The 25752-nt window shown below is 45.0% G+C and overlaps 1 protein-coding gene across 1 annotated transcript in view; it reads left to right on the forward strand.

The window, feature by feature from the left end:
• Nucleotides 1-25115, forward strand: part of LENG1 (leukocyte receptor cluster member 1) — a 135298-nt gene extending 110183 nt beyond the window's left edge. The window contains exon 4 of the mRNA XM_044079477.1: nucleotides 23284-25115. Within this exon, the coding sequence (XP_043935412.1) occupies nucleotides 23284-23497 (214 nt within the window). The 3' untranslated portion in view covers nucleotides 23498-25115. The remainder of the gene's footprint in view (nucleotides 1-23283) is intronic.
• Nucleotides 25116-25752: the final 637 nt, after the last annotated feature.

The following is a 25752-nucleotide window of genomic DNA, read 5'->3' on the forward strand; positions in this document are numbered from 1 at the left end:
CTCTATGCGGTTACTTTCCCATGCTACCGAGGGAGCCGCTAGAGCTGCAGGAGTGGGCCTAGTCACAAGATGCCAGGCCTGGCGCCGCCACTGCGATTTCACAGAGCCCTTCAAGGCGTCATTCGCGAATGCCCCCTTTGACGGTTCTGCCCTTTTTGGCTAGACGGTTCGCAACACCTTGGTTCAGAGCGAGAAGGACGGGAAGACGCTGTCTGCCGTCGGAGTCCGCTTCTCTGTGCCCCAGAGGTCCTACTCTAGGAACCAAAAGGGCCAGAAGAAGATGTGGTTCCGGAAGTCGCAGCAATCCCAACCTGCTCCGGACAACCAGTCCTTCTGCGGCAGAGGGGGACAGGGAGGACGCCGCCCTAGGGGCAGAGGGGCTCCCAGGAACTTTGGGTCCAGAGAACCTTTCTCTGAACGGCCCACGCAGCAACCCTGAGGGGTTGCCCGACTGCTCCACTCTGGAGGCAGTCGGGGGACGTTTTTCGGAGCACCTAGCGGCATGGGAGTCCATTACATCGGACCGCTGGGTACTCCAGATCATATCCAGAGGTTACAAAATCCCCTTTCTTCATGTCCCAAGATTCAAAATCCTCCCCGATGTTCCACCCGATCAAAGGGAGGCCGCTTCAGCAGAAATTGGCCATCTGCTGAGAAAGAGCCATCCAGCCCGTCCCCCCAGACCAGATCGGATCAGGGTTCTACTCCAGGTTCTTTTTAGTGCCAAAAAAGACGGGGGACCTAAGACCCATTCTGGACCTGTCCCTATTGAACCTGGCAGTTCCCAAGGAGAAGTTCCGGATGGTCACTCTACAATCCATCCTCCCCCTTCTAGGGGAGAATCACTGGATGTGCTCTATAGACCTCAAGGATGCGTAATACCACATTCTAATGGACAGACGATCAAGGAGGTTTCTTCGCTTCCGGCTAGGAGCCAGTCACTACCAGTTCAGGGTCCTTCCCTTTGGTCTCACCACAGCCCCCAGGGTGTTCACCAAAGTATTAGCAGTGGTTGCGGCCCACCTGAGGCTTCAGGGGGTGCAGGTCTTTCCGTACCTGGACGACTGGCTTCTCACCGCCCCAACAAGGCATCTACTATCCTTGGCAAGAGACTCTTTTCTTCGTCTAGCTCCCCGGCTAGGCATCACGGTAAACATAGAAAAGTCCAACCTGGTCCCTACTCCGATAATAGAATTTATAGGGGCCAGGTTACACACGAGAAATTTAAGAGCCTTTCTCACAACCGACAGAGTTCGGAATCTGCGACTCCAGGTGCGGGCCATCCTTCACTCCAGCTCAGCTCCTGCGGAATTGGTCCTGAGGGCACTAGGGTCTATGGCGGCAGCGATTACTCTTCTTCCGCTCGCCCGCTTGAACATGTGGGTGCTTCAGTGGACACTTCAGGTGCAATGGTCATTTCTCTCTCTCCCCCTACATCACCCCATTGCAATCAGCAAGGCTTGCAAGCGGTCTCTCTTGTGGTGGCTCCATTCCCCGGATCTCCACAGAGGCCGCCCTTTTTGTGCATCTCCCCCTCTCGCCACAGTGACCACGGACGCTTCCCGCCTCGGGTGGGGGGGGCATTTTGCAGGCCGGACGGTCCAAGGCACGTGGAGCGATTCAGAGACCTCCCTGCATATCAGTGTTCTGGAAATGAGGGCGGTGCTCTTGGCGTTGCAAGCACTTCAAGCCCTCCTTCCCCTGGGAACAATTGCGATTCAGTAAGACAACATGTCGGTGGTCTGGTACATCAACAAACAGGGGGGAACCAGGTCTTACCCTTTATGTCGAGTAGCCATGAGAGTATGGGAATGGGCGATCTCCACCAACCGCTTTCTCATCGCAACGCATATTCCGGGTCGGTCCAACATCCTAGCGGACAAGCTCAGTCGCACCATTCTCTCCCCGTACGAGTGGTCTCTCAATGCTCAAGTAGCAAAACGTATCTTCGCACAGTGGGGGACTCCCTGTTGCGATCTCTTTGCTTCTCCCTTAAACGCCAAGTGCGACAGTTTTTTCGCTCTAATCCCTCCAGGGATTCCCGAGACGCTCTGGTGCATGCTTGGCCTCCCGGTCTTCTTTACGCATACCCCCCTCTGCCTCTGATGTTCCAAGTACTTCAGAAAGCCTCTCGGTTGGGGTGCAGAATGATCCTCATTGCCCCATTCTGGCCTCGACAGATCTGGTTCCCTTACCTAAGGTCTCATTCAGTGAATCCACCTTGGATTCTAGATCCCATTCCGGATCTGATATCACACCCATCGAACCTACCAACTCCGAACCTGGACAACCTGAAGTTGACTGCTTGGCTGCTCCAGTTCCACTCCTAATCAGGACTCCCGGTATCTCGTCCCCAGTTAAGGCCATTCTGGTAGCGGCCCACAAGCCCTCTACCAGGACAATTTACCGCAGTAAATGGAAGCGTTTCTCCATTTGGGCGGAGCGGCAAGGTCTAGATCCCTTCACGGTTCCCCTTCCTTTGGTTCTAGACTTCCTTACTGCTCTCTTTAATGATGGCGCCAGTAGTTCCACGGTCAAAGTTCAGCTAGCGGCCATTTCTCATTACCATGTTGGTCATGACTCTGGGCCTCTTATGTCAGCTAAGTTATGCAAAATCTTCCTAAAAGGCACCTTTTTGCTCAGACCCCCTGTCAAAGAAACTGTTCCCCCATGGGATCTTTCCTTGGTACTTCAGGCCTTGACCGCTCCCCCCTTCGAGCCTGCGGCCACAATAGATCTTAAATTCTTGTCTCTTAAGACTGCTTTTTTAGTAGCCATTACTTCGGCTAAGAGAGTTTCTGAGCTTCAGGCCCTGTCCATGAAACCGCCTTATTTGATCTTCCATCCGGACCGGGTGTGCCTCAGGATCAGTCCCTCCTTTCTTCGTAAGGTAGCTTCGGAAGCTAACATTAATCAGTCCATCAACCTCCCTGTTTTTCTTTCCTAAGTATCAAAACAAAGGTGAATACAAGCTGCATTCCTTGGATGTTCACAGGCAGCTTCGTTTTTATCTTCATAGAACAGCTGGTCATAGGCATTCCGACCAATTGTTCATTTCCTTTGCCAAATTCAATCTGAGTAAACCAATTTCCAAAGTTTCTTTGTCACGTCTGGATTTCTCAGTGTATTCTGTTAGCGTACCAAGCTTCTGGGAGGCCCGCACCGGAGGGAGTCCATGCTCATTCGACCCGGTCTGTCTCTACTTCAGCGGCCTTTAAGTCTAGGGTTCCTCTGGATGACATTTGTTCAGCAGCCACTTGGGCTTCATCTCATACCTTTATTTCTCATTACAAGCTGGACATCACGTCTAGAGGTAGAGCATCCTTTGGCTCCGCGGTGCTCAGGAATATCCTTCCATGATGGCCACCCAAGATTCAGGTAGCTGGGGACTCTGTCCCACAGGTTGCTGACAAATGAATCTCCTACTTCAGATTTAGAAGTTATGTACTTACCATAACGTTCCATCTGAGTAGGTGGATTCATTTGTCTGCAACCATCCCGCCCTCCTATCCCCCTGGCCTTGTCAGTTCCTGCATTGGGTGTGTTACCCTTTAGTTAGGGTAGTTGGTACAGGGCAAACTCGACCTGAGGTCATGTAGGGAGAGCAGGGCATTATGGGTGAGGGGAGGAGCTAGGAGCTCGGATCCATAGCTGGATAAACCATGCCGGTTCGGATCCGATATCGGATCCATACTCACAGGTTGCAGACAAATGAATCCACCTACTCCGATGGAACGTTATGGTAAGTACATAACTTCTAATTACCCTCATTCCTTGCCTGCAACAGGAGTTTCGATGGTGGGCACAGGCCTGTCACCACAACAAGGGACAGCCATTCACCCTACCCACAGCCAGGCAATCAATAACAACAGATGCTTCAGATTATGCCCGGGGGGCCTACATGGCAGGAAAATGTATTCAGGACACATGGCCCACAAGCCAAAGGCATCTTCATATCAATCAAAAAGAGATGCTAGCTGTTCAGAATGCCCTGACAGCTTTCATAGGTTCATACTAGGTTATCTGCCCTGGGGCATTTATAAGCCTAGCCCGGTTGTGTTTGGCTTATGCCACCCCATGATTTGAGTTTACTGTGCCCATTTTAAAGTTTAGTTTACTGTGCCTCTGTCTAATAGTGACACTGAAGTAATCCCCGGGACAAACCTACGCTCCCCCATCCACTCATCAAGATTCCTCTTGAAGAGAGTCAGTGAGGTGCTCTGCCTAACATGAATTGGAATCCTATTCCAGAGCGAAGGGAGCCTCTGGGTTATGAATCTGTCCCTCCAGCATGTTCTTTTTATTTCTGTGCTGAGGTTCAAGTCCCTCGAGCGCGTGCTCTAAGGGATTTAGATTTTCTGACGTGGAGCATGTCCATTAATTCTAGGTTGGACATAGCTTTATATGTCAGGCATAGATCGCCTCGAAGTAGGCGGTATGCAACTGAGTAGAGCTGGAGTTTTTTTAACCGAGCAGCATATGGCATCTGTTTTGAGTCCCTTGATCCTCCTGGTGAGGTACTTTTGGGGTCTTTCTAATTGCTGCAGGTGTCGGGAAAGGTACATCCCAAAGGGGGCATTGTACTCTATGATGGGCCTGATGAGGGATGAATAAAGGGGCACGATTACCTCTCTTGATCTAGATGTGAATCCTTTCATGATGAGGAGGGCTATGTAGAAGGCCTTTCTAACAACTTTGGCAATGTGGTTGTCAGAGGAGAGATTGCTATCAACTTGGCTCCCCAGATCCCCAATTACTTTCTCTGTACTTAATGGGTTACCACCTATGTGGTAATTTGTGGGCACATTGTTTTTGCCAAAGGGTATGACTATACACTTTTTGGCATTTAGCTTTAGGCCATGGCTCTGGCACCAGTTATCCGTCTCTGTGAGACCTTTTTGAAGGATGTTTGTGTCAGCTGGAGAGTAGATTATGGCGCCCAGTTTGCAGTCATCTGTGAACTTGGTGAGCCATAGTCCTCCCATGTTGGTCTGTACCTCAGAAAAGTAAATACCGAACAGGAGAGGTCCCAGTACAGAACCTTGTGGGACGCCACTTGTGACCGGTTTAGAGTCTGACATGGCTCCAGCAACTCTGACTCTGTGGGTTCTGTCTTTGAGCCAGTTTGTGACCCATCTTGTGACATAGGGGTTTATATTTAGGCTGGATAGCTTATCTATGATGCCCGAGTGGGGTATTGTGTCAAATGCCTTTGCGAGGTCCAGATAGGCTGTGTGGACTACCTTCCATTCATCTATGGCCTTGGTGACTGTTTCGAAGAAGTCAACCAGGTTCAAAAGGCAGGATCTGTCCTTGACAAAGCCAAATTGGGTAGGATCTAGTGTCTGTAGGTCCCCAATGTCTTTGTTTATGAGTTCCATGATGATCCTCTCCATAGCCTTGCAGATCAGGCTAGTCAGGCTTATGGGGCGATAGTTACCAGGGTCTGTAGAGGCGCCACCTTTGTGGAGTGGGACCACTGTTGCTGTACGCCATTCTTTGGGCACATATCCTGTAGTGAGGCTGAGACTGTACAGCAGTTTTACTTGAGGGATTAGTTCTTCTTGGAGTTCATGTAGGATGCAACCCGGGATGCCATCTGGTCCCATGGAAGCAGTGTTTTTTGCTTTGGAGAGGGTGGCCTTCACCTGAGCATCAGAGATGTTTGGGAGGCTGCACTCTGCCGGGATAGATACTAGCTCTTTTGGGGGGGGAGGGGAGGAGAAGTTTGCACTGAACCTGTCTGCCAGGATATTGGCGATGTCTGTGGGTTCAGTGTATTTTTTGTCGTTTAGAATCAACTCAGAACAAGTCTGGGAGTTGCATCCCAGGTTCCTAGCATAACTGAAAAAAGCCTTATGATTGTCTTTAGTGTCCCGAGCAATTTTTCTCTCAAAGCTGGCTTTGGGGGATTTTATGAGGGATCGTAATTTTTTGCTAGTACTGATCAGAGATGCCTTCCCTTTTACGGATTTTGCTCTTTATCATGTAGTAGCTTCCCCCTTCTGTTGTACAGTTTATTTATGGCTGGGGTCCACCAGACTGGACGCCTGCCTTTGGGTGATTGGGTCTTGATTTTGTTTGGGATAGCATGATCCATGCATTCCTGGAGATGTCCGTAGAAAGCATTTATATAGGATTCTGCAGTTTGGGTCGTATTTTCCACTGGCCCTGGGGCCTTGAAGGATTTCACTTCGGTTTTAAAAAGTGTGAAGTTTGCTTTTGAGAAGTTTTTCACTGTGGTTTTCTGGGCTGGGGATGGGGTCGGGATGTGGATATCCAGTGAAATTAATTTATGGTCTGATCTTACCAATGAGGGATATACTTCTGGTATGGAGCATGGAGTCCCCATGTTGGCAATGATCAGGTCTAGTATGTTATCCCCTCTTGTGGGAGTGGTGACTAGTTGTTCCATAGCATTTGAGTTTATAAATTCCAGGAACCTTTGGGCTAAGGTGCTGGGGCTTGAGTAATGCTCCCAGTCTATGTTTGGGTAGTTGAAGTCACCCAATATAATGGTGTTCGGAGAGATCTTCATGTTCTCCAATGTTTTCAGGAAAGCCGAGTGGGATTCCTGACTTTGAGAGGGTGGTCTGTAGGATGCTATAAACTGAAAAGCAGTCTTGCCCACTGTCAGTTGCACATGGATGGTCTCAGATACTTCGTGCAATGCCACTAACCTGGAGGTGTGGATATCCTTGATAAATATGGAAACTCCCCCTCCCTTTGTGGTTCGGTCCTGGTTTTGGGGCCGAAAAGCATGATATGAGGTATAACCTGGTAGTGCTGGGGTGCTCTCTGGAGCCTTGAACCAGGTTTCTGTCACTGCACAGATATTGATGTTCTCCATACTGAGGAGAGCTTCGAGTGTGTGCATCTTGAGGTTAAGACTTCTGGCATTTAGCAGCATTACCCTTAGTTTCTTATTCCTTGTGCAGTCTATGGAGGTGGGTTTGATTTTTGAGCCTTGGTTAAAAAAGGCACTATGGGGGTGGCAAGAGCCTTTGCCAATATCCGAAAGCCCAGGGGTGACAGGTGCAAGCCGTCCATAGCGAAGCAATGTGGCTTGTCGAGCATGTCATCCCAGGCTGACAGACACTGGATCCCCTTTGAATGACACCAACATTTTAGCCAATTGTTAAAATCGATCATTTTGTCTTCATACTGTGGTGAGGGTAAGATGCTGCTCAAGGTCAGGGTCATACCGGCCTGGGCTACATGATCAGAGAGCTCCTCTATGTCTCTTTTCATGTAGTCGAGGGAGGTACGTCTCAGGTCATTCATGCCAGCATGTACAATGACTGAGTCATATGCTTTGGAGTGACCTGAGTGCTTGCGTTATGTGGCGGATCCTAGCGCCCGACAGGCAGCTCACTGTGACCTTCTCTTTATTCAGCCTGGTGAGCGGGACATCAGTGTGTCTGACAATAGAGTCACCTATTACAAGAGTATCAGGTGCGTTATTCAGCCTTAAGGGCTGTGACTGCTTGGCACACTGACTTTGTGTGCTATGTGTTGTACGTGTTTTGTTTTGGGGTAGCATTTGCTTGGATGTCTGCTTTGGAGGTCTCTGTTGCTTAGGTAGATTTTTATTTAGAGTCTCTGACTATGTTTTTGTGTTTTTATGTGTTTGGTTCACTGTTGTGGTGGGACTATGTGATACTGGAATTGTGTTGTGTGAGGTTACCTTCTCCTCCTGACTGGTTACACCAGTTTTGAGATGAGAGAGCTCAGCCACCAGTTTGGCAATATGGTTGCATCTCTCACATATATTTGAACCTGTTTGGAGGAGGAGAGGGTTGTCTGTGTACATGAGACAGTTGTAACATTGCCTCAAAATTCCCAGATTCACCAGCTGGACTGGAGAGGAAACCATTGACTGACCTTTGGACATGCTAGGTTTCAAGGATCTACTCCATCCAGGACAACTACTGATAAGGACGGACAATACTACAGTCATGTGGTACACAAACAAACAGGGAGGCACTCATTCCTACCCCCTCTGCAGACAAGCCATGACTTTGTGGGACACAACATTGACTTATCAACTACACCTGCAAGCACAATTCCTGCCAGGAAAGAAAAATACTCTGGCAGACGAACTAAGCAGAAACCTCACGTATCCCCACGAGTGGAAACTGGATCCACAAGTCTTCAGCATGATAATAAAGAAATGGGGATGCCCAGATATAGATCTATTTGCCTCCCCTCACAACTGCCAACTACAGAGATTCTGCACAAGGACTTATCACAAGCAAGCATGGAAAGTGGATGCTCTGTCATTCAGCTGGAAAACCCTAACAGTATATAACTTTCCTCCTCTGCCTCTCCTCCCCAAGGTACTCCTAAAGGTCAGACAAGAGAAGCCAAAAATTATTCTGATTGCTCCAGACTGGCCCTGCCAGCACTGATACCCAATCCTAAAGAGCTTGTCTCAAGGCCCAGCCTGCACATTGCCTCTAATTCTGCATTTACTGACCCAGCAAAACAATCAGATCCTGCACAGCCAACTCAGAACCCTAAATCTGGCAGCATGGCGGATAATGTAGCCATTCAGAATACACCTCTTTCTAAAGCAGTGATGGATGTTATTTTGGAGGCCAGGAGGCCCAGTACCAGAAAATCTTATGCAGAAAAATGGAAAAGATTCTGTGCTTGGAACCAGGCACAAGGAATTGACACGTTTGTACCAAATATTCCTCAGATTTTACAATACCTAACTGAGATGTTGGACAAAGGTCTATCCTTTTCATCAATTAAAATCCATGCCTCTGCCATTTCAGCTCATTACAATATGGCGGCCACGGTGGTGCAGCGGTTAGCGTTGCCACCTCACAGCAAGAGGTTCTCCGGTTCGATCCTCGGATGGGGTGCCCTCTGTGCGGAGTCTGCATCTCCTCCCTGTGGTCGCGTGGGTTTCCTCCGGGTGCTCCGGTTTCCTCCCACATCCCCAAGACATGCTTGCAGTAGGTGGATTGGACACACTAAATTGGCCGTAGGTGTGAGTGTGTGCGTATGTGTCCCTTCTTTGGAAGGTTGGGCGCCGGGCTGGCAACTCGACACTGAGCGGACAGATGATCCGCTGTGGCGACCAATAACTGGGAAAAGCCAAAAGAAGAAGAATATGGAACCACCAATTTTTTCACATCCTTTGCTAAGACAGTATCTCAGAGGGGCCAAAAACATAAGACCTCCAAGGAGAGCACCAGTACCTGCATGGGACCTCAGTTATGCCTTGGAAAAACTCACACTGCCGCCTTTTGAGCCGGCCAATACAGCTGAAATAAAGTTCTTATCTTGGAAAACAGCTCTGCTCCTAGCAATAACCTCTGCAAGACGAGTCTCAGAGTTACAGGCACTCATGGCTGTGGAACCTTTTATCATTTTCCATCCAGACAGGGTTTCTCTGAGGATGAACCCGACATTTATGCCTAAGGTAATGTCCAGTGTGGCCCTTAACCAAACCATTCATTTGCATACCTTTTATCCAAACCCACAGAATAAGGGTGAGAGACTCCTACATTCTTTGGACATTCACAGACAGCTGCACTTCTACTTGGACAGAACTAAAGCTTTCAGAAAGACTGAGCAACAGCATATGCTGCAGGATCACAAGGAAAGGCTATTTCAAAGCAGACTTATTTCAAAATGGATAGGCCACTGCATTCGTTTCTGCTGTTCACAACATGGCAAATCAGTGCCTAAGGGCATTAGGCCTCACTCAACCATAGCCGCAGCCACTTCAGCAGCCTTCCTCAGAGGAGTACTAACCAAAGACATTTTAGAGGCTGCAACTTGGAGTTCAGTGCACACTTTTACCAAGTACTACCACTTACCTCTGTACTCTAAATCCAGAGCAGGCTTTGCCACTGCAGTTCTGCAGGGCCTTATAGCCTCTCCTAATCCTATTTAGACCCAGCCACCCAACCTCAGCTTTGGGATTCAACCCAACTGTAATGACTGCAACAGTGAAACACTATGAACATAGTACAGTTGTGTACCTACCATAAATGTAGATGTTCGAGTGTATTCACTGTTGCAGTCCAGGTTACCCACCCACCATCCCCCTTTCTCCTTGCTGGGACTTATCTGTACTTCTCTATCCTATACAACCTACGTGGTGTATTTGCTTGTAGATGAGGGAAATGTTTATTTTTCTGCATGCATACTTATTGGCATAATTTTCAGCCTACCAATTTGGGGGCACCTGACATCTGGGGCAAGAAAAACTGAAGAAAATGGCGTTGGCTGCATCTTTTATACCCCTGGAGCACTGACGTCAGGGAAGAGGCGACAGCAACCGACGCCGGACCTAGACTTTGGAATTCGGGCCGACTGAGGGTAGCCTGCCAGCAGGATAACCCAAGTGTAATGACTGCAACAGTGAATACACTCAAACATCTACATTTATGGTAGGTACACAACTGTATTTTTATGTTCTTTCTTTCTATAGTTTAGCAGCAAACAAGATCTGGGGATTATACTGGTGCAGAATGGGATACCTACCTAGCCACGAGCCAACTAGAAGACTTTGAGCTTGCTAATAGGCCAAGTCAGAGCAGAGAATCTGCTCCGAACCCATTTTTAAGAATAAAGGGCGAGATGGACTACAAACATGGAACGTTACGGTGAGTACATAACTTCTTTTTTTTTTTTTATGTCTTCTTTGACTTGTTTTGAAGAAGTGGCACATAAACACAAAAATGTGCTGCCGTACAGTGGCATTATTTAGAAGGTTAAGAAAAATTTTTGAAGACCTATTACATAATCATAAATTCCCGTAGCACATATGTTGCTAACTTACACTTTACCCTCATTGACACATCCCTTCTGTAGTAAATTGCCATACAATCCAAGTCTAGATCTCCCCTTAAATGATGACGAGGGAACAGCCCAGTTATCCTTTGTCATTCACCAGTTACTAGGCTAATTTGATTACAAGGTTGCAGGAGAGCAGAAGCCTGTGCCAGCACTCAGTGGGTGCAAGGTACAGGAAGTAATCCAGAATCTGTCGACAACCAATTTCAGAGTGCATGTGCACGCCAGTATGCGAGCGCGCGCACACACACACACACACACACACATACATATATATATATATATATATATATATATATATATATATATATATATATATATACACATAGACATATGCACGCATATACACGGAACTGGTGTACCTGAAGAAAACTCCAGCATATACTGGGAAAACTTGTAAATTAGATACAGAAGGCATCCCAGTTGAGAACCAGACTGAAGACGACCAGTTTTTGTGAAGCAACAATACTAAATCTCTGTCTCAGTCTGGCATCCCCATCTCAGTTAATATAATGAAAGTAAGTATATTGGGGAAAAAGAGTAAATGTGATTAATATTACTAAAGGAAAATGAAAACTGTATTGTCCAATTAGATGTTTTTCAGTGTTCAGAAACCTTTTATTTTTTCACTTCCATTTGTTTCCCTACCACAGATTATGAAGATGTTCTTCGTGTTTCACTGTTGCAGTCATTACATTTGGGTAATCTGCTGACAGGTTGCCCTCAGTCGGCCTGAATATCAAAGTCTTGGGTTCTGCGTCGGTTGCTGTCTCCTCTTCCATGACGTCAGGTCGTCAGGGGTATAAAACATGCAGCCGACGCCATTTTATTCAGTCTTTCTTGCCGCGCGGTGCCAAAAGCAGAAGCAGTTCGCAAGTGCCGGTCGGCAGACTCCTGAAATTTTCGCATTCGAGTTTCAGAACCAAAGTCTTCAATTAAAGCTAAGTACCCCATTGGGGAAACCTTTTCTTGCTCCTTACCGATGTCAGTAAAAGTTAATTATATTACTTGTGGGAAGCAAATACCTCATAAGGATTTTCATTTGTACTGTATTCCTTGCCTAGGCCCAGATCATAACGTGCCTTGCTGTTGGTTTTGTGCTAGATTTAACCAACGCACTATTAAGCGTTGGTATATTTTTGCTTGAAAACATTTTGGATCTAGATTTAATTACCCTGAAATGTCGTCGGATAGCAATCCGACTACCAGAGTCCACAAGAACGCAAAGAAAAAGACAGAGACAGACCGCCGAGGTCCAAAACCGATGCCGAAGCTTCTCCTAAGCCAGTCACTGGTTCGCCGGTACTCAGTGAGGTGCTTTCGCAGCCCCCGATACCCACTACTTTTGAGTCGTAGGCCTCTACCGAGACCCATGCGGAGTCCAGTATGCCGCGAGATTGTCAGAGTATTGAACCCGCGGATGTCTCTCCCTCGGATGGGTCCAGAGCCACTGAGCAGGCAGCAGCTTCTGAGGGTGTTTTCAGGCCTCAACATTTCTATATAAAACAGATGCCAGCTTCAAAAACAACAACAACTTCTAAGTCTAAAAAATTGACGCATGAGCCATGTGCTAAGGCCCCTATGCCTAAAAAACAGATGATCAAAATGGCTGAGGACTTAATTACCTTGATCAGGGGTTCCCAACCCCCCCCCCCCTGCTAAGAGACCTAGGCAAGACACTGATTATGAATCTTCAGATCAGGTTTCTATTTCCTCTGATTCCTCTTCTGATCAGATATTTTCTATACCACCCTATGAGGATTCAGATGCAGAGGAATCCATCCCATCTGCATCTCCTCCTGAGGATTATTCTTTTGGAGAAAACTTGCATACTTTAAGGGAACATTTTCATTGGGAGAGTCAGGATTTCTCTGAATCAGAAAAGAGGCTTAGGGATTTCCTTCTTCCTCAGCATAGGCCTTTGGCTATACCTCCTGTATTAGACATTGTTGATGTGTTTTCAGAATCAAGCACGGCTCCTGATTCAAGAAGGTTTATACGTCTGCAACCTTGGCAATTAGGGCCTTAAACTGCCAGTTTCATATGCTTAAATATCAACCGCATGTTATATGGGCTTATTGAAACAGAAAATGATGTTGATTCCTGATTGTGTGGAAAATAAAGAATTACAGGAATTATTGCATGCAGCAGAACAGGTTGGAAAGCATACTTTGCAATGTGGTTTTGATTCCTTGGAGGCCTCTTGCAGGGCCACAGTTACTGGATCTGTGATTAGAAGGCATGCCTGGCTGAAGGAGCAAAATCTGCCTGATCATGTTAAAGCTAAATTGTTGGATGCACCTTTACAGCATGATACTCTGTTTGGTAATGAGGCAGAAGACATTTTAAAGAAAATGGAAGAACAAAGCTAAATCTATGCAAAGATTTCTTACAAGTGCAGCCACCCAGATTCAGTAGGCACTGGCCTACTAAAAACTGGTCCTTTCCGGTGTCCAACAAAGCCTCACAAGGCAAATCCAGGTGCTCAAAAGGCTCTAGATACCAATCACAGGGTTATACAGGTCAAAGCAATGGAGTGCCTCCACCTCCAAATCTGGAGGAAACAAAGCACAACCCTACAGTAAGCAGTCTCAATGACTTTCCTCTACCATCACCAAGTACTTATCTTTTGGCAGCCCCCTTGGGGGGAAAATTAGCACTTCATGCTCAAAATTGGCATTTAATTACCCAGGACAAGTGGGTATTAAACATAGTATCCCAGGGGTACATATTTCATTTCCATACTTTGCCATTTCCAAACAGTTGGCCAGATCTGCCACAAAATCAATGGGCAGAGGCTCAGAAACAAGTTATGTCCCTCATGGATATGGGGGCTATTCAACCAGTACCAGAACAGGAAAAAGGACAAAGTTTTTATTCAACACTGTTCCTGGTACCCAGAAAAGACAATGCCTGGCATTCAATACTGGACTTATCAATTTTGAACACGTTCTTGGACATTCCAAAATTCAAAATGCTGACTTTACAACAGCTACTGCCCATGCTGGGCAAGAACGCTTGGTTAGTGACTCTAGACTTAAGAGGCATACCTGCATATCCCAATAAGGGAATCATGCAGAAGATACCTCCACTTCAGGGCAGGTTTTATGCATTACCAATTCTCTGCACTGCCCTTTGGCTTATCTACTGCACCCAGGGTCTTTACAAAGTGCCTGGCACCAGTAATTGCATTTTGCAGACAAAGAAGCTTACAAATCTATCCTTACTTGGACTGTCTCATTCAAGCAGAAAACAAGGACATTCTTCTTCAACATCTGGTGTTTGTAAAAAGGCTTCTACCATGCCTAGGATACACAATAAACGAAAAGAAATCACAACTGGTACCCTCTCAAAAAATTACATTCCTGGGTGCAAGCTTGAGTACAACTGCCCAGATGGCCTACCTTATGCCAGACAAACAAAGGCAACTGACTATATACTTCAAACAGATGGCAACAAAAACCCAGTTATCTGCAAGACAAATTCTGCAGGCTTTGGGGTTCATGGCGTCCTGCATTCTACTAATTCCATATGCGAGACTGCATATGAGGAACTTTAATGGTATCTCAACATTGTCATAGTCTGGAAACAATGATTCCTCTCATTCCCTGCCTACAACAGGAGTTTCTTTGGTGGGCAGAGACATGTCACCAAAACAAGGGACTGTCATTCACTCTACCCCCTGCCACTCAAACCCTAGCTACAGACGCATCAGACTATGCTTGGGGGGGCACCTGGCAGGGAGATGCATTCAGGGCAAATGGAACCCAAACCGAATGCATCTACATATCAACCAGAAAGAAATGCTAGCAGTTCAGAATGCTCTGACAGCCTTCAAGGACTTACTTCATCCAGGACAACTACTGATAAAGACGGACAACACCACAGTTATATGGTACATAAACAAGCAGGGGGTACCCACTCCTACCCCCTTTGCAGACTAGCCATGGCATTGTGGGACACAGCCTTGACTTACCAAGTACATCTTCAAGCACAATTCCTGCCAGGAAAACAAAATACTCTGGCAGATGACCTAAGCAGAAATCTTATGGACCCTCACGAGTGGAAACTGGATCCACACGTCTTCAGCATGGTAACACAGAAATGGGGGAGCCCAGACATAGATCTATTTGCCTCTCCCCAAAATCGACTGGATAAATTCTGCACAAGGACTTATCACAGACAAGCATGGAAAGTGGATGCCCTATCCTTCAGTTGGAAAAACCTATCAGTCCACGCCTTTTCTCCTCTGCCTCTTCTCTTACTAAAGGTCAGACAGGAAAAAACAAAAATGATCCTAATTGTCCCGGACTGGCCTCGCCGCACTGGTACCCAATTCTAAGGAATATGTCTCAACTCCCTCCTTGGTACTTGCCTCAAATACCTCATCTACTGTCTCAACAGAGCAATCAAATTCTGCACACTCAACTCCAAACTCTGAACCTGGCAGCATGGCTGATTATGTAATTATTCAAACAACACCTCTCAGTAAATCTGTGATGGATGTCATTTTGGAAGCCAGAAGGCCTAGTACTAGAAATTCTTATGCTGATAAATGGAAGAGATTCTGTGCTTGGAACCAAGCACAAGGGACGGAGACAGCAAAACCAAATATTCCTCAGATTTTACAGTACTTCACTGAGATGCTTGACAAGGGCCTATATTTTTCTTCAATAAAAATCCATGCCTCTGCCATCTGGGCTCATTACAACACGGAGCCTCCCATCTTTTCTCATCCTCTGCTGAAACAGTATCTTAGAGGGGCCAAAAATTTAAGGCCTCCCAGAAGATCACCAACTCCTGCATGGGACCTCAATTTTGTGCTGTTAAAACTCACCCTGCCTCCTTTTGGACCAGCAGCTACTGCGGATATAACGTTTTTATGTTGGAAAACAGCTTTCCTTTTGGCAATCACTTCAGCAAGAAGGGTTTCAGAATTACAGGCCCTCATGGCTGTGGAGCCTTTTATTACATTTTACCTGGACAGGGTGTCCCTCAGGACCAATCCTTCCTTTATGCCTAAAGTGGTATCCAGTGTGGCTCTTAACCAAACTATTCACCTGCCAACATTTTACCCAAATCCGCAGAACAAGTGGGAGCGGATTCTGCATTCATTGGAAGTACACAGACAACTAAGATTCTACTTAAACAGGACCAAATTTCTAAGAAAGTCTGAGCAACTACTGGTGGCATTTGCTGCAGGATCAGAGGGGAAGGCTATATCAAAGCAGACTATTTCTAAGCGGATAAGCCACTGCATTTGTTTCTGCTACTTGCATCATGGTAAACCACTGCCCAAGGGAATTGGGTCACATTCCACCAGGGCTACCTCTACCTCAGCAGCTTTTCTCAGAGGAGTTCCAACCAAAGACATTCTAGAAGCTGCTACTTAGAGCTCTATTCATACTTTTAGAAAGCATTATCATTTGCCTCTCTTCTCTACGTCCAGGGCAGGCTTTGCCACTGCAGTTTTGCAGGGCCTTATAGCCACTCCTAATGCTATTTAGCTCCATCCTCCCATCCATAGCTTTGGGATTCTACCCAAATGTAATGACTGCAACAGTGAAACAGGAAGAACATAGTACAGATGTCCTTCATGGATGCATCTGCAGTCATAACAAATGGGTTGTCCTGTCGTCAGGCAGCCCTTCGGTCGGCCGGATTCCAAAGTCTGGGTCCGGCTTCGGCTGATGTCGCACTTCACCCGACGTCATCTCTGCTGGTCTTCGGGTATAAAGGCATCAGCCGACACCATTTTCCTCAGTCTTTCTTGCCGTGGCCCGAAGCAGAAGCTGTTCGCAAGTGCCGGTCGGTCAGATCCAGAGATTACTACTACCGAATACTACTTGAAGACTTCTAAAAGCTAAGTACCCGTTGGGGACTCTTTCTTGCCTCAGCCGATGTCAGAAAAAGTCAATAACTGTTTAACTTGTGGGAAACAAATACCTCATAAAGATTTCCACTCTTACTGCCTACCTTGCTTAGGCCCAGACCACGACGTAGCAGCCTGTTCGGCCTGTGCTTCCTTCAACCGACGAACGCTTAGGCGTCGGTCGGAGTTTGCTGAACAGTTTTTCAGCTCAGATTTTGCGTACATTATGCCGTCGGATCCTCCGACTACCCAAATTGTTAAAAAACGCAAAGAAAAAGACCGACACTCGCGGTCCGCGGTTTCGGCCGAAACCATGGTTAAGCAAGCCGTGAGTGTCTCGGTTTCGGCCGAAACCGAGAAAACCGGTCAATCTTCAGCCGAATCCATGACTACTACTGAGGCTCCTGCTACCTTAGTTGAATCGGCCTCAGAAATTTTGCCTAGAATTGTGGTTCCTAGTGATTTATCAGACACCATCCCTTTGGATGTCTCTACCCCAGCACGTGGTGCTGCTAGGCCTCCTGCAGCCATGTCTATTAAGGCCTTTGCCAGGGCTAAAGCAGCCAAATCTGTTAAATCAGTGCCTGTTAAGCCCCCCTCACACAGGGCCACTTCAAGTTCACAAATGCTTACTCTGGCAGAGGATTTAATATCCTTAATTAGGGGATCCCAATCTCACCCAGACAGGGCCTCTCAGCCCCCTGAAGAGAGACCTAGAGCAGAGCCCCCCGAGCCAGTGTCCTCTGATGATTCTGGGGATGACTCAGACATTACAGACCAGCCAGAGGCTCCTTTTTCTACTTATGAAGATTCCGATGCTGAAGAATCCATTCCAGCTGCCTCTCCACCAGAGGAATTTTCCTTTGGGGAACCTTACATGCCATGAGAGAACAATTCCAATGGCAGGGACAAGATTTCTCAGATTCAAGAAAAAGGCTTAGGACATTTCTGCACTTACCACAACATAGGCCCTTAGCTATACCTCCTGTACTGCCTGTTGTGGATGATGCATTTAATGATGTTTGCACTGCTCCTGATTCTTTACCTCCAGCCCCTGCCAAACCAGATAGATTTTACAGGGTGCCTGACACTCATCACCACCTATACAAGGCCCCACTTGCAGATCCTGAAACTATATCCCAGGGGCCTAAGGCAGTAGCCTCAACCTCAGCAAAAAACCCTATTCCTTCTGAAAGGGAATCCAGGTCCTTAGAGAGATGGGGGAAAAAGTTTACACCTCTGCTACTCTCTCAGCTAGAGCTTTAAACTGTCAGTTTCATATGATCCAATACCAAGAGTTTATGCTTGATCAGTTAACTAAAAGCTGTCCTCTGATGACTCCTTAGATAAGAAATATGTATTAGAAATGGTGAATAACATCCAACAGGTTAGTAACCATTCTTTAAAATGTGGCTATGATGCACTGGAGGCTTCATTTAGATCAGCCATGACTGGCACAGTGATAAGAAGGCATGCATGGTTGAAAGAACAGGTCTTACCGGATCATGTTAAAGCAAAGCTATTAGATGCTCCTATGGATAAGGCCAGTCTATTTGGTACACCTGCTCAGCAAGTAATGAAGAAAATGGAAGAGAAGGCAAAATCTGTACAAACAGTTAAAGATTTCTTACAGGTTCAGCCCCCAAGGTTTAGCAGGAACTGGCCTGCCAAAAATTGGTCCTTTCCAGACTCCACAAAATCCCAAAGAGGCAGGAATAGACGCTCTAGAGGCAGAAATCAATCCAGAGGAGGTGCCTACAGAGGACGACAGTGGCAAGGCAATAACCGGGGCACAGACACAACCACTGCCACTGCAACAGGACAATCACAGTGACTTAGCTCTGACACCGCCTACCAGGGAGCAAATAGCAGCACCTTTAGGCGGAAAGTTAGCCTTATTTTCAAAAAATTGGCACTATATCACAAAAGACAAGTGGATTTTGCAAACCATAGACCAAGGCTACCGGTTCCACTTCCACACCTTACCAGTAAAAAGAGGAATGCCAAACCTACCTCTAAATCAAAAAACAGAAGCTCTACAGCAGATAGCGAAATTAGCAAAGATGAGAGCTGTGGAAAGAGTACCAATAACAGAACAGGGCAAAGGATTCTACTCCAGACTCTTCCTAGTACCAAGAAAAGAGAAACGTTGGAGACCTATTCTCGACCTGTCCGTCTTAAACACATACATCATTGTCCCAAAATTCAAAATGCTGACCCTACAGCAACTTCTTCCCATGCTGGGCAAGGAGTGTTGGCTGGTAACTAGATCTCAAGGAGGCATACCTGCACGTCCCCATACGACCAAATTGCAGAAGATACCTCAGATTTCTTGCAGGATCAGAGCATTATCAATTCTCAGCATTGCCCTTTGGCTTATCTACTGCGCCCAGAGTATTCACAAAATGCCTGGCATCAGTAATCGCTCACTGCAGACTACAGGGAATCCAAATTTATCCATACCTGGACGACTGCCTGTTACAAGCGGACAACAAAAGCAAGCTGACAACAGATTTACAAAGGGTCATTTGCTTACTACAAGCTCTGGGATACACAGTCAATTTACAAAAGTCAAGGCTGATACCATCCCAAACAAGAACATTCTTGGGTGCGGAATTGGACACAGTAAAACAAATGGCATTCCTAACTGCAGAAAAACAAAAGAACTCCCTCTTTACTTCTTGGCATTAACAAAGCAGAACAAACTAACAGCAAGAAAAGTTCTGCAGGCCTTGGGCTTCATGGCATCATGCATAATCTTGGTCCCACATGCCAGACTGCATATGAGAAAGCTACAGTGGTACCTAAAGAATTTATGGTCTCAACACAGGCACAGCTTAGAAACCGAGATCCCACTAATCCCATGCCTAAAACAGGAGTTCCTATGGTGGGCTCAAGCATGCCAGTCAAACCCAGGCTTACCCTTCCACAACTTTCAAGCAAGCCAAACCATCACAACGGACGCCTCAGACCTAGGCTGGGGGGCGCACATGTTGGACAAATGCATACAAGGACTGTGGACTCAAGACCAGCTGCACCTGCACATAAACCAAAAAGAAATGCTGGCAGTAAAACTAGCAATCCAGAAATTCAGACCATTCCTCAAAGAAGGCCATTTAATGATAAGGACAGACAACACCACAGTCATGTGGTACATCAACAAACAGGGAGGCACTCATTCATACCCCCTATGCAGAATGACTCTGGACCTTTGGAATCTGGCTCTGAGCTACAACATCCAGTTACAGGCAATATTTGTGCCGGGAAAAGAGAACACCCTAGCAGACATGTTAAGCAGAACCACCTTGAATGCTCACGAATGGATGCTACACCCGGACATCTTCAAGGCCATCACAAAGAAATGGGGAATGCCACAAATAGACCTATTCGCATCCCCACTCAATCACCAGCTCAAAAAATTCTGCACAAGGACATACCACCCACTTGCATGGAAGGTGGACTCTCTATCCTTCAGTTGGAAGGGCCTGACAGCATATGCATTTCCACCTCTTCCCTTGATGCACAAGGTACTTCTGAAAATCAAAGAGGAACGTCCAAGGATAATCCTGATAGCTCCGAATTGGCCAAGACAACACTGGTACCCATTGCTGAGGAGCATGTCTCGGGGGAGAATGTGGTCAATACCCCTGATGCCTTTGATGTTAACTCAGAACAACTACAACATCATGCATCCAAACCTAAAAACCTTGCAACTGACTGCCTGGAACATCACATAGCAGCAACTAACCCAGACCTATCCCAAAGGGTTAAAGACATTATCCTTGAAGCCCGCAGACCTTCAACAAGAAGGAACTATGCAGGAAAATGGAAAAGGTTTGTCATTTGGAGTACTGAAAGAGGAAAAGATGTGTCGAACATAGATATTGCTAACATCCTGGAGTACTTGGCAGAGCTTCTACATACAGGCCTGTCCTATTCCTCCATCAAGATACATGCATCAGCTATTTCAGCAGAATACAGCTTCGATCCACCTGTCTTTTCCTCTACTCAGGCAGTTCCTCAGAGGGATCAAGAATGTAAAACCTCCTAGGAAACCACCATTACCAGCATGGGACTTGAACTTTGTGCTAGAAAAGTTGACACTCCCTCCGTTTGAACCAGCAGCAACAGCAGATCTGCAACACCTATCATGGAAAACTGCTTTCCTACTGGCAATTACTTCAGCAAGGAGGGTTTCGGAACTACAGGCCTTAATGGCAGTGCAAACCTTCCTAATCTTCCATCAAGATAGGGTGTCCATGAGAACTAATCCTACATTTATGCCTAAGGTGGTATCCAGAGTGTCTTTAAACCAGGCAATCCACCTACCTACCTTCTTTCCCAACCCACAGAACAGGGCGCAAAGACTGCTGCATACCTTGGATGTACATAGGCAGTTACGCTACTACCTGGACAGAACCAAAAGTAACAGAAAAACTGACCAGCTTTTAGTAGCCTATGCAACAGGAAGGGAAGGAAAAGCAATTTCCAAACAGACAATATCCAAATGGATAGGAAATTGCATAAGATTCTGTTACTCCTACCATGGAAAACCAATTCCACAGAACATAAGACCTCATTCTACAAGGGCTACAGCCACTACCACAGCTTTCTTACGAGGAGTGGCAACCAAGGACATTATTGAGGCGGCTACTTGGACCTCCGTGCATACATTTGCCAAGCATTATAATTTACCTCTATACTCTACGAGCAGGGTTTGCCACTGCTGTACTGCAAGGGATCCTAACTACACCATAATTTTTCTTCCTCCACCCCTAGTTTGGCTATGGTATTCTACCCATTTGTTATGACTGCAGATGCATCCATGAAGGACATAGTACAGTTTTGTACCTACCATAAATGTAGATGTCCGAACTGGATAGCATCTGCAGTCAGGATTACCCACCCACCTTCCCCTCTGTGGTACTCCTAGGGTATTTACCCTCCTAATAGCTAGCTGGGGGGGGGGAGTCTCTTATGGTGTATTTGTTTGTATATATGTACATACATGCTTATTTTTTGTGTTTGCCTTCTACTTTTTTTGGAAACTTTGGCATTTATCCAAAATTTAGCCTTCCAAGAGGGCAACTGGCATCTGGAGCAAGAAACACTGAGGAAAATGGCGTCGGCTGATACCTTTATACCCGAAGACCAGCAGAGATGACGTCGGGTGAAGTGCGACATCAGCCGAAGCCGGACCCAGACTTTGGAATCCGGCCGACCGAAGGGCTGCCTGACGACAGGACAACCCATTTGTTATGACTGCAGATGCTATCCAGTTCGGACATCTACATTTATGGTAGGTACAAAACTGTACTTTGTGTACACTTACCAATAGATGTAGATGTTCGAGTGTATTCACTGTTGCAGTCCAGATTACCCACCCGCCATCCCCCTTTTTTCTAGAACTTCTCTTTCCTTCACTATATTCTGAAGCCTTTGTGGTGTATTTGCTTTTAGATGAAGGTAAAGTTTTATGTTGCTTTAAGTGCATTTACTTATATATTACAGTTTACATATATATATAATATATATATAATGTGTGTGTGTGTGTGTGGGGGGCACCTGACATAAGACTTTGATATTCAGGCCGACTGAGGGCAAGCTGCCAGCAGATTACCCAAATGTAATGACTGCAACAGTGAATACACTCAAACATCTACATTTATGGTAAGTGTACACAACTGTACTTTCCTACCAGTAGTTTTCTTTTTAAAATCTCACTTTAAAAAAAAAAAAAAAAAAAAAAGAAATGTGTCTTAACCCATGTATCTCAGGGTAACAAGCAGCAATACTGCACTCAGTTTGGGTCAGGGAGGGACTGGATTTTTTTAATGAGTACAGCTTTAAGCATACAAAAGTAACATTTTTCACCTCTTTTATACTAGGGTAAGTGCAAATTGACGAAGAGATGTGTTTACTTGCTTAAAGTAAGCAAATGTCAAAAAGGAAAAAAAGTGGTGCATTCTTGAGTGTGTCATCCTTTGGATGAAAATTTAAACTAAGGCCTAAGGCTTGAGTTGATGGTAGCTCAGGTGGATGTAAAAGATCCCATTCCACCTATCAAACAGAATAGGAGGAAATTACCCAATGCCCTGGCCAAATTTCCCTCTAGTAGCAGAAATACTACTTTGGGTCTTCCCCTGAAAAAGGCCATTATCCTAATGGAACTAAAACACTCAACAAAGGATAAATAAAATAAAAATACAACATAAGGCTTCCATCACACGTATAAACAAGCTCTGGACTATTATTTTTCATATGTTTATTACTTTTTTTAATCTTTCAGAAAGAGTACCAGTGTATGAAGAAAAAGATTGCTAAGAATGCTACACTTACAAAAACACTCAAGCTTACAAGGCCAGTATGACTCTTGGCATTTATATGGGGTCCCATGCTCTTCACAATTGTAATCTTTAAAAGCTGCCAGGCTTGGCTTACCTGTTGTTGAATACGATATTGTAATGAAGTTCAAAATGAGTGAATTTGGGCTGGTGTGCAAAAAAAGGATAAAAAAATTAAGTGGGATCTGAGGAAACAGACTCTGTGGTTGATTACCTGTGTGTAATTTTCTTTTATATATATTTTTTTAGGTCTAAAGTCTCCATAGATATGTTGAGGGCAGAAAGATTAAAACGAGAAGCTGCTGAGCGTGCCAGAGCTGAGGCTTTATTGGCAAGAGCACGAGGGGAAGAGACCTCAGATGCTGCAACTGAACTGGATGACAGGAAGCGGAGGTACAATTCACAGTTCAACCCTGAACTAGCTCGAAAACCACGCCCTCAAGACCAAGCAACATGGCGATAGGGAGATTTTTTTTTTTTTTCATCTCCAGTGAAAGAATACAGATGGGCTGCAGTTGTGATCATTATTACAGAAACTGATGTACATTTAGTCACATGGCTCAAGAGTCTGGTATCACATTGAAAGTAAAGTGTTTCATTGAAGAAATGCCACTGGTTTGAAGGTTTCTGCACCACTGTAAGCAGTTCTGAGTTGTAAGACATGGGTTAATTTTCTGGACTTTACCTGTGTCCTTGTGTTTGACTCAAGTCTTTTTGGATGAGCCTACAGTAGAAGAACAGGAGTGCTGGTATATATTTAATTCTAGATCCTCGTTAGTTTTTTTAGGATTATAGTAATTTTTGAATAGGAGATGGAGCATCTGCTGTGCATTATGTCTGTTCTGGATTTCATTTACACAGCTGCACTTAATTTCTTGTTTTCCCTGTGTTATGAAGTCACATGACAAATGTGGATGAGTACAGAGAAGCCACATACAGTGGAAATACTACATGGCAGAAAAAAAATAAGTGGGAGATGCGACTTCGACTATACATATTAATTGGGTCCTATAGCACAAGTTCCTGATGGAAAGAACACATTCAAAAATATTTTAATTCATAAGAGAAAAAAGTTTGAAAAAAAAAAGGTTGTATTGGGATTTGGAGTCCCTTGTGCTGTAGGTGTATTCTTCCTCCTTCATACAAGTTTAATTGCTGTGGGCCTCAATTCTAGGACAATTGTTAAGCCAGATTATGTGAATAAATGCCACCGTATAGTGTATTGTATAAACTATTTAGCAAAATATAGTGTAATTATTCAGGTTTTACATGAATGGTTGATTCAGATGCGAACTAGAAGCTTTTGTGAAGAAACTGCCTTTACCAGAATTCCTCCCTAAAAAATCTGTTCAAAATTTAAGACATTTTTCCAGCTCTTGGGGGGGGGGTGCACTCAGATTAAATGAATGCATTATATTTCTCAAGTGAAGAACAGCAAGTTATGGTGAATGGAATATAATCTTAATTTCAATAAGGTATTTCAGAAGCAAGCCACAAAGGCAGTCAGCATAATTTAGACAGGTGCTTCCAAACATGATAAATTGAATGTGTTATTGGTAAGGTATTTTAAGTAACAGGATGCTTCATGAATAACTTAACTGTCCAGACAAAAGTGCTTTCATTTAACAATTATTGCTGTGGAATGCCAGTCTAAAAATGAATACAGTCTGTTCCTTCCAGCTTAACTTGTACAGCAGAAAATGCCAGGTTTTCCTTGTGTGCTCTGTCCTCTAATTCTGTTATTTTTTTAAGCATCTTTTTTGAGCAGTCTCATATTCATCCAGCCGTTTCTTCATTTCAGCCACTGATTTTTGCAGTTTGATCACATCATGTAAATCTGTTTAAAGCTTCTTCCAATATTTTCCAGCATTTTGTTATTTGAATTGATATACTCCTTCATTGTTTCGGTTATTTTAATTCGCTCCGAGTAAATTTGACTTTTTTCCATCTAGGTTACTGGAGGTCATGTCTTGCACCAAATCTGAGGCTTGCACTGTTTTTGTTGAACAAGCTGCAGAATTCTTCCCAGTCATTGTTTTCTCCTCACGTTTTGTGATTGATTTTCTTTCAGGTTCTCTGAACTTATATTTTGCTGGCATCTAGGCAATGCACTTGTCATTTACTGCATTTTACTCAAAAAGACAAGTTCATTGGCTGGCTCTTGTGAGTTTCTGTTTTCGTACTGGGAGAGCTGAAATTAAGCTGTTACTCAATGTGCTCAGTGGAAGTTCTGTTGATTGAATGTTTGATTGCATTTTTTATCGGGAAAGTCTGACTGGGCAAAACTCCTTTTCAGTGGAGACTTGAGAAAAACTCAACTAGCAACAGCATATGAGCATTTAGAATGAGATAATACAGCAAAAAGTGCATCTAAGTAACCATAACAATATAATATTAAAAAAAAAAAAAAGGTGAATATAGCAAATAAAATTGCATTATAATCACATTATCAATTGTCTGCCTCAGAGAGATAAAAAGTAGCTGTAAAGAACTGTAAAGAGTATTGAAGGTTTTATGTTTTCAGGAAAAATTTACAATAATTTACCAGAAAGGCTCATCCAGACTCTGCTACACTTTGCTGTGAAGGAAAGGTTAGTTTGCTGTTATTTTTTGTATTTCTGTATTGCCTTTCTATATTTTGAATACTGTAGTTTGTTTTCTTTACCTTGTGTTTTGCTTGCATTCTGTTTTAACAGCATATTAAAACTTCAAAAGAGA

This window comes from Protopterus annectens, chromosome 1.part1, assembly GCF_019279795.1.
Source record: "Protopterus annectens isolate FY-2018-M chromosome 1.part1, PAN1.0, whole genome shotgun sequence".
Classification (NCBI taxonomy): Eukaryota; Metazoa; Chordata; order Ceratodontiformes; family Protopteridae; genus Protopterus; species Protopterus annectens.